General features: G+C 40.2%; 1 protein-coding gene across 1 annotated transcript in view; it reads right to left on the reverse strand.

The window, feature by feature from the left end:
* COL4A5 (collagen type IV alpha 5 chain) overlaps positions 1-15,262 on the reverse strand; it is a 118,724-nt gene that overhangs the window by 30,323 nt on the left and 73,139 nt on the right. Inside the window, exons 27-35 of the mRNA XM_087940929.1 lie at positions 14,623-14,727; positions 14,340-14,437; positions 12,807-12,957; positions 11,073-11,186; positions 4,348-4,515; positions 3,248-3,337; positions 2,198-2,347; positions 1,369-1,467; positions 971-1,060 (exon numbers count right to left, since the gene is read on the reverse strand). Of these exons, the coding sequence (XP_087797055.1) occupies positions 971-1,060; positions 1,369-1,467; positions 2,198-2,347; positions 3,248-3,337; positions 4,348-4,515; positions 11,073-11,186; positions 12,807-12,957; positions 14,340-14,437; positions 14,623-14,727 (1,065 nt within the window). The remainder of the gene's footprint in view (positions 1-970; positions 1,061-1,368; positions 1,468-2,197; positions 2,348-3,247; positions 3,338-4,347; positions 4,516-11,072; positions 11,187-12,806; positions 12,958-14,339; positions 14,438-14,622; positions 14,728-15,262) is intronic.

Genomic DNA, 15,262 nt, shown 5'->3' on the forward strand with positions numbered 1-15,262 from the left:
AATAGCACTTTGTTTTTCTGTACATACCACTTCAGAGTGCTCTACAGCCCATGCTAAGTGGCTTACAGAGCCAGCCTCCCACCCCAACAATCTGGCTCCTCATTTTACCAACTTTGGAAGGATGGAAGGCTGAGTCAACTTTGAGCCAGTCAGGATTGAACTCCTGGCAGTGGGCTGAATTAGCCTGCAATACTGCATTCTAACCATTGCGCCATCACAACTCTTCAATTTACATTGTTGAAATTCAGTTTTTGATAGCCAACCTTCTAAGGAGATTTTTTCCAATCTTTTGCTTGATCCAGAGGAATGGATCTTCAACTTCCTGGTATGGGATTATTAGAACTGAAGCCCAACACATCTGGAGCAGTGGTGGGATTCAAATTTTGTTACTACCAGTTCTGTGGGCATAGCTTGGTGAGCGTGGCTTGGTGGGCATGGCAGGTAAAGGATATTGTAAAATCTCCAGTCAAAGGTGGGATTTGCCGGTTCTCCAAACTACTCAAAATTTCCGCTACCAGTTCTCCAGAACTGGTCAGAACCTGCTGAATACTACCTCTGATCTGGTGAGGATTGGGTCATGAAATGTTTTGTTCTGAAACATCCTCCTTTCACAATACAAACCTACATTTGTGTCAGGCACAAATGATCAGGACCATACATTCAGATTAATTGTTCAAGCCTATACACAAGAATCCACTCAACTAAAATTCAAATATGAATTGGCATCAGAGAAGAGTCAGTGGAATTCAAGGAGGGGAGCTGGACTTTGATCATTTGTGGCAACATAAGGAATCTAAGCTAATGACACATTTAACTCCTCCCTCAGCTCTGTTTGCTCTTGTTCTCCATCTTTCCAGTCAATAAATAAAAATAAGAATAAAAGACTGAACGTAAATGTTTCCAATTCTCAAGACAATCTTTAGTTCAATGAATGGTTGGAAGGAGTGGGGAATGCTTCTGAAATCCTTACCTGGGAGTCCCATCTCGCCACTGGCACCTTTTAATCCTGGGGGCCCAGTTGGTCCAGGCCCACCCGGAATTCCAGTATCTCCTTTGGAACCTATTAAAACAGAGTTATTGTTACTACTTTGATGCTGGATGGATTTCCATGCCGTAAACATGTAAGCAATAAGCAAATCTTTATAAGTTGTAATGGTCAAGTTCATCCATTGTCCTTCGTCAAAACTGGAAAAGCCACCTATTGACTTAGTACAATGTGAAGATCTGACTATAGTCGTTAATAAACCAGGATTTAGTGTTTTGTGCAGAGCTGGTCACCATTGCTTGGCTTGATGAGAAGCTGAGCTATTGTTACAATATTAAAACAGCATGCCCATGCAGAAAAGCAAAGGGTTGGTTGTGTCTCACCTGGCAATCCAGGTGCACCTGGCTGTCCAACTGATCCAGCGGGCCCTGGGTCACCTGGGAGGCCTGGATAACCCTTCTGACCAGTCAAACCAGGATTACCTTCAAAGAAACAAAAGGTTGAATGAGTAGTCTTCATACTTAGGTGTGACTTAGCCAAAGACATGCAGCAAAGAGTAGGTGCCACTGAGTTTCAAAACCTTCCTACTGGATACTGGTAATTATAGTATTTAACATCTGGTTGGACAACATTCCACCCAAACATTCCCCAATAAGGATTTAATTGTGTTGTTGCATTATTGTGAGCTATTTATCTCCAAACTGAATGCAACGTCCACTGGACAGCACAGGAAATCCATACCCGAAAGGGAGATAATAGTGACATAGTTCCTTTTAACGATAAATTTTAATTGATTTGCCTTTCCATTTAATTACACATTTGTATTTTATTTTTCTATTTTTTTCCTAGCTGACTTGAACACAATCTATGGTGTAAAGGATGTAAATCCAACAAATATAGAGTTCTTCAGGACTTCTCTGAAATAAACCAGGTTTTGTTCATTTAGGAATATCAGACAGATTAATATTCAATTATTGGCTTCTTGTCTTCCAAATCCTTGGAAATGTATGAATGATGAACATTGTCTAGCCATCTCTATCCCTTTTTCCAAGAATAAATATTCTTAATGCTTTTAAGAGGAAGATTTACCCTGAGAAACACACAAGGAAGGGAAGGGAAACCTACGGACTAATGGAAGTTAAAGAAACCAAGAAAACACCCACCTGTTGACTCCTATTATATGGAAGGAACACAAAGCGAATCTTTTCTTACCCTTCTCTCCAGGTTCCCCCTTTTCTCCTTTGGAGCCCAGTTGGTCAATATCAATTTTTCCGGGAGCTCCCGGCAAGCCAGGTTCTCCTTTGCTGCCTTTCTGTCCAGCAAGTCCTGGTTGACCTGGTTGTCCTGGTAAACCATCATTGCCTAAGCAATATCCAAAGCACACAATGTTAATTTAGAGTGCACAGACAATAGTCTGTAAGCCCCAATAAAGGAAGTCGAAATCCACTATATCCTTCACATTATCAACTTACCACATTAGAATGATCTTAAATCATCAACAACTACGACAGATAAAGCATTCTTCATCATGGTGACATTCCTCTAAACTCATCCCATCCTTGTCCATTTCATTTGCAAGCCAACCACAAAGCTGTGGTTAGAGTGATTGTTAATTGGACCACCTTCTCCATCATGGCTGGGTGGAGGTCAGCTCTGGTTCAAGGTGAACATTTTTGACACAAAAGACCTTTCCACCATAGCTTATTATTTCCGATGACACATTTAGGTTTGCATAATGTCACCAATTAAAGGTGTAAGGTGCACATGGATTTGGAATTTTGAGAGCATTTTGTAGATTCTCTCACAAACTGGTTACCTTGGATCATGATCCACCAGAAGGCAAGCTGTTGCAAGATGCTCTGAGGTTTTCTGCCATTCCTACATGTCTTTGTTTTATTGGGTTTGGAAGTGGCTACAAAGCACTAAGTTGCACGTTGGTACCATGTTTATTTTCAAAAAAATAATATATACAGGGCCTCTTAATGCAGTGTTCTTGGGTAAAATGTGGATGTGATGGAAGGGGAATTTGGCTTTGCAGCACACTAGACTTCTATTATTGTTTTGAATGAAAAGGATATAGAAATATGCATGGATGTGAAGAGAAGCACCTATCGGCAACACCTTGTCTTGAAAAACCTGCAGGATGCCTCTGAAATCTGAATTTCTTTATCTAGAGGCAATATACCAAAATAGACTTGCACTTTAACAGAGTTTAAAGGATTATTTCTAAATTCTAGGGATGGAAAACAAGATCTCTCTTACCTTTGGACCCAGGGAACCCATTTCTGCCAGGAGATCCAGGTGTTCCCGGAGGACCAGGTGCCCCCATCACTCCCATATCGCCTTTGCCTCCTGCAAAAACAGCAGAGGCCGCTTTTATTTGGAGCTGTAAAATCACCAACTTTCCCAAAGTTTACTTCCATCAACTTTCATCCTGAAATTTCAACCTGATTTTTTTCACAATGGCAAAGCACTGGGAGCATTTGCACCAAGCCAAATTCCTTGTGTGTCCAATCACACTTGGCCAATAAAGAATTCTATTCTATTCTATTCTATTCTATTCTATTCTATTCTATTCTATTCTATTCTATTCTATTCTATTCTATTCTCCTCTACATTCTATTCTATTCTATTCTATTCTATTCTATTCTATTCTATTCTATTCTATTCTAATTCTATTCTATTCTATTCTGTTCTCTCCTCTACATTCTATTCTATTCTATTCTATTCTATTCTATTCTATTCTATTCTATTCTATTCTATTCTATTCTATTCTATTCCATTCCATTCCATTCCATTCCATTCTTTCTAATTCTAATTCTAATTCTATTCTCCAACTCAACATCACTCAACTTTGGAAGCTTTCAACTTTCAGAATTCTGGAAGGCGAAGTGCACACCTCTAAAAGCTGCCAAATTGAGGACCGGATGCCCTCTCGCTGTGCTCAAATAATTCCCATTTTTCTGTTTAGTGATCCTGTTTAATTTGGGACAGCCCTCCCTCTGAGGAGCATTGTGAGCACATGGGAGGGCCATACTGCTTACTCTGCAGCAGAGATCAGAAAGGATTCAACTCTCCATCCACAACAACTCTCTTGCTTCAACGGGAGTAGCATAACTGAATATAATTGGAAAGCTTTTAATTCTTTGAGGGCTTCCAGGCTGTAAGAAACCTTGAAATGTTCTCAGCTCATCACCTTTGAAGCAAGTCAATGTTTTGATTGCTGATGGACATCTCCCTACTGTTTTTCATTCATTGAGACACCTCTTTATTAACTTTATATCTATGCAATTATCAGACAGTATTGTAAAATGAAAGCACCTCCCTTCTACAGAACCAGAATAAGCATCAAATATATTTACCTGGTGTGCCTGGAGTTCCATCTTGTCCTGGAGAACCAGGGGAACCTGGTCCACCTGGAAGCCCAGGTGGTCCAGGAAAACCTGGGTTGCCCCTATCACCTGGAGGGCCGGGAACATCAAATCCTGGTTGCCCAGGATCTCCTTTCTCTCCAGGGATGCCTTGAAATCCTAAGAGAAGTTGTCAGAATACAATCCTTTAATTATAGTTTTTTCCTAAATCAGTTGTTAGTTTATCCTTCCCTCACCTTCATGCTTTGCAGGAATTTAGGTTTTAACTCCTAGAATTCCTCAGCAAACCTGGTGTCAGATTCCCTCTCCAACCAAGAGAAAACACACGGTGACTCTTCTGAGCAGATTTCTATATTGTTTCCACACCTATAGACAGAATCTTGCCAGACTGAAGTAGATTACCACCTACATCAAGCCTATACTTTGGAATATGGTTATTGCTGAGAATTCTGGGAATTAAGATCCAAACCTGTAAAGTATACCAGGCTGGGGTCCTTTGCCTACACATAAGAAACAGGAATGGGTACAGTGGTTGCACATTGTGCATAAATAATTCTGGTTTTAAGATGGGCTCCCATAGCCTCAATTCAACCAAACCTACAGCTCAGCAGATTTTAGGGAAAACCCATTTTTTTGACCGAACCCTTGGAATTTAGTTTTGAAAATATGGAACACAGAAAAATCAATGTAAACCTACCCTAGAGAACAGACTTTATAAGTGATCAACAGATTAATTCTTGTTAATATGTAGAAATTGGGGAAATGATTCTCTGAGGCATTTTAACTGCATTATTAGTGGTTGGAAATGTCTGCAAAAATATCTGGAAATTCACTTTTCTCTCTACTGACTCTATATTCCAGCTGGGCTGTTGATCTAACCAAGATAAACCAGACAACACTAGTTCTACAAACCAGACAATATTAGTCTTATTGTTTTGATTTAATCTGCAGTTTTCCCTAGTACTATGCTAAGAAAAATATTATAAATGCCTTACATGAATAATCTATTTTATAAAACAAGATACTGTGAAGAAAACTGCACTTACTCACCAGCTCCTTGGAAATTTGCCACTTACTCCTTACAAATTCAACTAAACTCTACATGTTTTGAGAAAAGACAGTGAGAATTGTCTTTTGCTTTTGGTGGGACAAGCACAGCTGAAAAACTGACACTGCCTTTCTAATTAGACCTTCGCTCAGAACCTTGGTTTCAGAACCAAATGTTTTTTAATTTAATTTTTAGATTTTTTTCAATACAGAAAATTAAAATACAGACTCCAAGGGAAAAAAATGAGATTTTACAAGAACAAAACAAAACTAATTAAAGAAATTTAAAATGTGGACAGCAGAAACAGATATTATCCAACCACTGACAAACATATTGCTTCAACAAAAACTTTTCCTCCTTGCAAGTCAGTTTCAGATTTATTCTACATCTATTTGCAACCAATCTGACCTGTTTTACAGAGAACCAAGTATTTCTATTAAGAAACAAAACCAGTGGTGGGATTCAAATTTTTTTACTACCGGTTCTGTGGGTGTGACTTGGTGAGTGAGGCAGGGGAAGGACACTGCAAAATCTCCATTCTTACCCCACTCCAGGGGATGGATACTGTAAAATCTCCACTCCTTCCCCATTCCTGGCTGGAAGGTTACTGCAAAATCCCATTCCCTCTCCACCTCACTAACCTGCTTTCCAGCTCCGTTCTCCTGTGCAGGGCAACAAAAGAAGACCCAGCCAATCAACTGGGACTCAGGAGGCAGAGAATAGTTGGGGGCGGAGCCAGTCAGAGGTTGTATTTGCCGGTTCTCTGAACTACTCAAAATTTCCGCTACCAGTTCTCCAGAACTGGTCAGAACCTGCTGAATACCACCTCTGAACAAAACCTTACTGAGAAATTGGTCCTGTATATCCATTTAGATTAGAAGGATACACAAAGTTTCAGTCTAGAAATGTTTGGCCTTCAAAGGCCCAGTTCTCAGCTCATGAGGAATTCTTCTCCTTTTATCAAAAATATTCAGATGCACTAGCTACTAGATGTTTTTTATGCTGAAACTAATTTTGAATTGGAAACTATCAAAACAGGCCAGCTCAAGGCTGAAATATTTTGAGTTTGCACATGGCTTTGTACATTACTACATGTTGGATCAGAATTCTTACTAGCTTGGCCAACCACCAGACATCAATGCTGCAAAAAGATAGATTGAGTAAATATACTTCCAAAGACAGGAGTCAAGACTATCTGCTCTAAGTTGAAATCTTATAAAAAGACTAAAATGTCCAGTTGCTAACAATTCTCTCTCATTATAATTCCAACTTCAAAACAAATCAAACAACTTTGTGTATTTTATGAGTTCTCTTAAAGCTTATGAATAGCAACTTCTGAAAAGACTTTCTTGTTTCTTGGATTTTACCATCCTTTTTGATTGAAGGTTCATACAAAGCAGTGTTCCTCTACTTTTTAAAATCTACACCCCTATTTGAAAAACAAAACTTTCACATCCCCCTTCAAACTACCTGCCTCCAATAATTTCCTTAAAAGACTTAAAATGATCAAAAACTCCAAACTAAAACAGAAAAAAATCAATTTGTAATTTTTAGTGTTGTTCAGTCATTAAGTCATGTTCAACTCTTCTCAACTCCATGGACCACAGCATCCCAGGCTCCCCTGTCCTTCTGTCTCTTGGAGTTTGCCCAACTTCATATTTGTTGTGTCCATGACACCGTCTACCATCTCCTCCTCTGCTGTCCTCTTCTCCTTTTGCCTTCAGCCTTTCCCAGCATCATTGTCTTCTCTAAGAAATCCTCTCTTCTCCTTAGATGGCCAAAGTATTTGAGCTTAGATTCAATATTTGTCCTTCCAAGAACAGTCAGGATTGCTTTCCTTTAAGATTGCCATTTTAATAAACCCAATTTATTTTCAACTCCAAATTGGCTGTTGCTTTTCAAAAGTATAGACTTCTTCATTCCTAGTTCTGGATTTCAGCTTCTCAGTTCTTCTCTTCCCTTCCCTACCTTTTTGAAGAGGAAATGACCTTTTTGAGACCCCCACCCCACATTCCCTTGAGACCTTGATATGTCAAGAATCCCTCCCAAGAAATGAAAATCAATTCCTCAGAGATAGCTTTTTATATAGATGTACTTTAAAAAGAAAAGTAAATAGAAAATAAATAAATACATTTAAGTAGCAGAGGAAAACAAGCAAGCAAAAAGGACCTTAGATGGAGAAACCACTGTACCTGGTTGGCCTGAGAAGTTGAAAAGTCATCATGGAAAGAATTCATCAGGAAGTTGAAACACAGCAAAAATTTGGAAGAATGCCGTTAGGGTTAGGATACAAAGGTTAATACACAGATGTTTGAACAAAACCTACACAAATCTTTCTCAATTTGTGCTGGACTACAGCTCCCATCAACCAGGCAACCATGACCTTGGGAGGTTCCACAGAGGACTGGGAACTAAGCTCAATACATATGCTAGAAAGGTTGATCTATTCAAAAGAGTAGATCAACCAACTTGACAGAGCCACCATTGAGTGAATGGCTTATTGTGGATTCTAGTTTGTGTTATCTCCTTCAAGAGGGAAATAGAACACTTACACCAAAGAAAGTGGAATGGACATCATGGTAATGTTTTCCAGTGGGCCATAATCACTGGATTAGAAAACAGAATTAAATATAGACATTCCTAAAATGGCCTCTTATTAATGATATTAAATACAAATTCCCTTATTTTTTTGACTTCAGTAATAGGGTAGCCACTCTAAAGATGATGGCCTATGACCTCATCATCCCTAGCCACTGGTTATATTGGTTGGGACTTTGGAAGTTTCCATTCAATTATTTCTGGAAGCTCCAAAGTGAGGGAGGTGAAGCAGTGGTTATACTGCTCAGTAATATTTTTTTGTGGTTTATTTTTAATATTTGGAAGGATCCCCTCCTCTCCCTTTTAAAACAAAACTTCTCCAAAAAAAACCCACCCATAATTACATGGCGCTAATACCCATCAAGGAAAACATTACACAAGAAAGATGTTCCAAGGTTTAAGCTACCAAAAATTGCATCACTGCTATCTTATGTTAACAGCAGGAAACGCTAAATTTTAGAAGAAAAGGATGAGATGACATTACAGTGACAGATGAAATTCATGCAGGTTGATATGGTTAGTTAAGTTTTAGCCAGGCACTGATTTCCACAAGAGGAGAAGAGACAGGTAAATAATACCCAACGATACAGATATTTGAGATACGCAGAAACAGTGATCCCGTGGGGGGAAAAAAATAAATACGTGTAGAATAAAAACTCATCCGCAATGACTTGGTGGACCAGGTCCAGTGCTAGACAAACAGGCGAGTGGTAGTTCAAGTGAGAGGATACAGATTGTGGCTGCATCTCCGTTAATGGCTGTGCTACATGCAGTGATTCACTTGAAGTGCTTGAATGCATAAATGTAGAGAGGGGAGGACAATCCTAAGAGACCCATTTCCAGTCCTCAGAGAAAACCTTGAGAAGATCTGAAGAGCAGCAGAGACCCACAAGATTATGGATCAGGGAACTACTCTAAATATCAGTCTGCACAGTGGCTAGCCTGATGATGTTACCTAGTTTGGCTAATGAAACGTCTGCCAGAAAACAAGCAAGCACCAAGGATCCCCCTCATTTCAACCCTAAGCTACACATTGTCAGGGCTCCGGCGTCCACCCCCATACAAACCATGAGTCTCTAGCCACATCTCCGCAGAGTTAAAAAAAAAAAAAACACCAAGATTTATTAGGAGTGAACATGCCGGCACTACCTGAGTGCAACCGACTCTGAGACACGTTCTCCTTTCTTAGTAAAATAATTTCTACTGTTATCAAGAAAGCTGCATGTCCATATGTACGGGATTCAAATTCAACTGGAATAACGGAACCTTTTCTAAATACGAAAACTGCCAACCACACAATGTGGAACTATTTTTGGATGTCATCATGCAATCTCACGTGCCAAATGATTAAAATGTCAAACATATCCCCAGATAGCTATAACAACATCCTTAAGATCTCTTATGTTCTCATCTAAAATATTGCCACCATCTTTTGCAAGAATCAGAACAGCAGTAACAGAACATCTAATCCAAATCCAGGCTCAAAGAGGAGATCCTATACCATATCATTAAAGCACTGTGAGTCTGGTGCTCTTTGAAGGCTTCAGGTTTCATTTAGGAAGTGCCACAGACGCTACATTGTCAGGTCTGACTCAACGAACATGCGGTGAAGGCCAGGTATGATGAATGATCCATTGACATAGCAAACAGTTTCACAGACATTAGTAACTCTTTTTAAAATCTCTTCACTCCATAGTTCAGAAATGAAAGATATTTTCTTTTGTGGTCTTTTTAAAATAGAGCAATAAAATGGATATAATACCAAAGGAAAGAGATGCACAGTGTTGGGGGGGGTGTACTTTGCCACGTAGTTGTGAACATGCAGTGAATCTTGAATTTCCAGGCACAGGTTTTTCTTGAAAGAAATAGAAATGGGGAGCTCACAGTTTGCAGAATCGTGGTTTAAAATGAACCTGTGCTTTAAAAATCATGCATGGTGTACAAGAAGAACCAAAATACACTGAAGTTAATAGAGAAGAGATGTTGGTGCAATTTACCTGATAATGCTACTACTGTGGCTAAGGGTTTTAGGATTCAATGTTTCTCAAATTAACATCCTCTTAAATACAACCTATTCTTAGACCAGAGTAAAGTTCCTATCATATAATTCTTAGAGACTTACAATATCAGTTAACATTAACTTCTAATATACTCTTCAAGTGAAGCAAAATTGTATTCATAGAAAAACAATAGCTAGATCTAAGTACAGATAATTCTCGACTTAAAATCATTTATATCTTTTGCAGACTTCCATATATCTAATGAAAAACTTTTTTGGGTTACCCTGGAGCTACTGGTCATTTGAACAAGGATTTTTTTCATATTACAGATAGTCCTTGATTTGCAACAGTTCAGTTAGCGACCAAAGTTACAACAGCACTGAAAAAAGTGACTTATGACCATTTTTCAGTGACAACCTTTGCACCATCCCCATGATCAAAATTCAGATGTTTGGCAACTGGTTCACATTTATGACCATTGTGTCCCAAAGCCACTTTTGTGACCTTCTGACAAGCAAAACTGATGGGGAAGCCACATTCACTTAACAACTGGGTTACTAACTTATCATCTGCAGTGATTCACTTAACAACCGTGGCAAGAAAGATCATAAAATGGGCCAAAACACACTTAACAGATTGGGCTCAATTGTGGTCATAAGTCAATATCCATGGAGGATGAGCTATGCATCAATGGCATATTTTATCCTCCTTAGTTTATTTGGGATTGATTTAACATTTAAACATTAATTATCCAATTTATTTAGCTCAGCTGAACTTTATGAAAAGCAACTCAAAAGCAGGACCCTAAAACACTGAATTCATTTCATCTAAAGCCAGACTTTCTCAATCCAACTTTTTCCAGATGTGTTGGGACTATAATTCCCATAATTCCCGGCTGGGTATAGGCTTTTCCAAGGCTATATTTCCATCTGGGAGCAGAAGTTGCCCAAAGAGTTGGAGAGTGCCAGGTTGGGGAAGACTGTCCTAGATAAGAATTCCCTTTCAGGAACTCATGCTGACAGTTCTAATTCCAATTGTCTCACTTACTGATTGGTTACTTCGACCCTTACCTGGTGATCCTGCTGGTCCTGGAGGACCAGGTGGACCAGGTGGTCCTTGGACACCAGTTCCTGGAATCCCTGGAGGTCCAACCAGCCCAGGCTGGCCACGTGGTCCTGGATCACCTAAGAAGAAGATTCCAAGAAACTAAATATTTCAAAAGCCACATATGTTCTCAGAAATAACATACTGGAATATGCATGTCCCAACATTCAATGAACTCTTAAGTACCTTTGCAGCAGCTGGGAGGATAAAATTCCCTATCCATTGTTGATTCTATTCAATAATTCTTTTATTATTGAAAACTGGCTGGCCAGGAGAAGAAGGGAATGTTTTCTCTTTCAGAAATGCACCTACCCGGATCTTCAGTGAGACACCAGCCATGACTCCAAAGAAGGCAGTAGAGTGGCTATGGTTAACCAGGGTACTCTTGAGAACATTGACCATAGCATCCTTCTGGACCACCTTCAAGAGTCGGGGGGTGGGGGGGGGCATGGTGTTGCACTGGGTTAGGATGTTGGATGAGCTGGAAAATGGATTCAGATTCTAAACACGTCCATATTTGGCCTTGGTTTGATGCTTTTTTTTTAATTGTGTTGTGTTGTTTCATGTTTCATATTTATCTTGTTTTTTAAGCTATGTTAGCTGACCAGTCCAGACTTACATCTGCAAATATAGATGGATGGATGGATGGATGGATGGCAGGCAGGCAGACAGATAGATAAACAAGATGGATTAGATAGATAGATAGATAGATAGATAGATAGATAGATAGATAGATAGATAGATAGATAGATAGATGGATGGATGGATGGATGGATAGATGGATAGACGGATAGACGGATAGACGGATGATGAAGATGCAGATAGATAGATAGATAGATAGATAGATAGATAGATAGATAGATAGATGGATAAGATATATAGATAGATAGACAGATGACAGACAGACAGACAGACAGACAAATACCATAGATAGATAGATGATATAGATGGATGATAGGTAGAATCACACTTCTAGGCCTAGCAATGGTTGTACATTTAGAGAAGGAATCCCATTTTTTGATTCAATCTCCTTCCTGGAGTTCTATTCTCATCAACAGGTATGGTCAACAGTCATATTTGACAGCTATATTCCAGTGACATCTGGAGGACATAGTTTGCTCTACTTAGAAACTGATACTCTTGTCTGGAATCAAAATTAAACAGAATGAGCCTTGGTAGGATAGGCTCTAAGGCAAACCATGTCAGGAGGAGGTCATGAAGATAATGGAAGCACTATTATCAAAAAATCCACCTGGCCCTATCCACGAAACCATTAAGAGTAGAGTGTAAATCAAAGGAAAACAAATATGTTGTCTTAAAGGAATAGTACTGTTTTAAAATCTTTCTTTCTTTACACTCCTTATAACATTAATTTTACAAGTCTATGTTACCCTTCCCCATTTTAATACTTCTCCACAGCCATGAAAATAGGTTCTAGCTAGAACAAAATATGAGAAGAACATCAGTGATGCTTCCAATCCTGGAGATCCAGTCAACTGAAAATCAAGTTTTGTTGATTCAGCGGTCATGCTGAACTCCTATTGGCCCTGATCCGATCTGATCCTGTATGGGTCCAACAAGATGCAAAACCAGTCTACAAGCATGGAAAACCAGAAGTAAAGCCTTAAACCCAATCCCTGCATTTAAGTCAGACTCCTCTGCATTGACCGGTGCCACCCGCAAGTAGCCCGCTCCTGTACCTTTAGCTCCAGGAGAGCCATCAAATCCTGCCCGTCCTGGGGAGCCGGGGTTTCCTGGGAAGCCAGGCACACCTTTGGCACCTTGTGCTCCTTTGAAACCCGGTGGGCCAGCTGGCCCTTTGGGTCCTGGAATGCCATGTCCTCGCTCTCCCTGAAATGCCAGAAAGCAAAAAGTTAGTCCAGGATAGTTGTTTCTCAACTCTGCAGCCCATCCTGCGCTTCCTACTGTTGCACTTGACCGCCTTGCTTACAAAAAAGGAGCGTGTAAACAACTTTGGTTGGCGGGCTCAGTGATCACACCACATGTCCACAACGTGGCAACAACCGCTTAGCACAAGGCTTATTTTGTTCAACGTGCCAAGTATAGGTGGATAAACAATTAGTTTAATTATTAAAATCTTAATTTTGAATTCTAAAATCTTAACTAATATTTTAACTTTACATGCTGTTTTTATTCAGGTAGTCCTCAACCTGTGGGCCACAATTGAGCCCAACGTTTAGGTTGCTAAGTGAGAAGTTTGTCAAATGAATTTGGCCCCATTGTACGACTTATATTGCCACAGTTTGTGAAGTGAATCCCTGCGGTTATTAAATGAGTAACCCGGTTGTTAAGTGAATCTGGCTTCCCCACTGCGACCTTCTAACAAGCATAATCAAGGGGGAAGCCAGATTCACTTAACAACCAGGGATACTGCGATGGTCATAAATGTGAGTCAGTTGCCAAGCCTCCGAATATAAATCACGTCACCACGGGAATGCTGCAACGGTCCTAAGTGTGAAAAATGATCATAAATCACCTTTTTCAGTGCAGTTGTAACTTCAAATGGTCACTAAGTGAACTCTTGTAAGTCGAGGACTACCTGATGTTTTATTCTATATCACCTAGAGTGCCTCTTTGAGAGAGGTAAGGGAGTTCAGAAATATGAAAAATAAATAAAAATAAAGAGCTAAGTAAAAACTTTACTGCTGCTTCTCAGATTGCCAGTGAATGTTGACATCCCAATCTCTGGGGTGTACACAAAGCACCCCAGTTCCCATCAATATATCACAACAGAGGCAAATGGGAAACCTAACATCTGTTAGTTCCACAGCAGGCAATCGTAGTTCTCAGAACTGCATATGATCCCAGAGAGATTTCAAGCGCTCTTTACCCACAGTTGCCAAAAACTTTACCATGGTTTCCTGCTATTTTGAGATAGGAAGCCTGCAAACTCTACAAGAGCAACCAGGACATTCTGGTTAGGTTTGCCTTTCACCAAAATCTTAAGGGTCAAGTACTAGAAGTCACTGTAGATTTAATTCTTGGCTCAGAAATGATTCTGGATTTCCTTCATTGAACGAGGAAGCCCGATCGGTCTAGGAAAGGTCCAAAGCCATCTTTACACCAACCAATTCACCTTCCCTGACCTGATGCCCCTCAGATGCGTTGGGATTCCAGTCCTTCAACATAGCACAACTATCTGGAACACACCAGGTGGGGTGGAAGACAAAGAGGGTCTTTTACAGCAAAACAAGCAAATCTTCTCCACAGACCTTCTGTCCTTTGTCTCCAGGCACTCCAGGGGCTCCATCAGCTCCCGGTCTTCCAGGGTTTCCTGGAAGTCCAGGTTCACCTGATAAACCAGGCAAACCTTTAAAAAAAAAGATAAAAAGATTACAGGGCAAGGACAATAAACTCCAACCCGATCAATAAAATCTTCCCTTCCCCTCCCTTCTTTTTCTACAGCGCACTTGCGCTATAGTTCAGTCATCCACTGGCAACTCCTGCTCCAACCACTACATCACACTGCCTTTATAGAACACGAATGAGACCAACCTTTGGGCCCTGGTGGGCCTGGGAGTCCAATGCCAGGGAAACCGGGTTCACCTTTTTGCCCGGGGATTCCTGTCAACCCAGGTGGTCCAGGCTGACCAGGTTCTCCTGTTAAGAAATATATCCCAATCATCAAATCCACTGTTCAACCCTTAACTCTAGTTAATGACAATTTCTCAGCCGTTTTGGTGCTGCAGCCACCAGCTGTACTGAACATTACTTTCCAGGAAAGGAGAAAGAGAGACCGGTTGACTTTGCTAATTACTGACCAACAAACTGTTGATGGGCAAAGCCTTAACTTGTCCACAAAACCCAGAAAAGGAACTCAGGAAGATGATCTGAAGGTATCCACCTGGCAGCAGCCAAGACTTGAAAAGGTGAAAAATATTTGGGGGTCGATCGGTTATCCCTGCATGCAGACATAAGAGGAAAAACTCTTGCAGTAGACCCTTCTGAGCACAGAGTGTACATGCCAGGAATTCATACATGAAAGACCCCAATTCAAAGTAGGAAAGGGGGACCAGGGAGAGAATGTAACCTCTTCCTCACCCTCTGCCCTAAGTCGGAGTGTGTACTATCCAAGGTTACTCACTGCGATATTGTGCATTAATTCACTATTTTACTTTCTTGGCTTTCTTATGAT

Source organism: Pseudonaja textilis, chromosome 12 (genome assembly GCF_049901715.1).
Source record: "Pseudonaja textilis isolate UNSWEBS1 chromosome 12, rPseTex1.2, whole genome shotgun sequence".
NCBI lineage: Eukaryota > Metazoa > Chordata > Lepidosauria > Squamata > Elapidae > Pseudonaja > Pseudonaja textilis.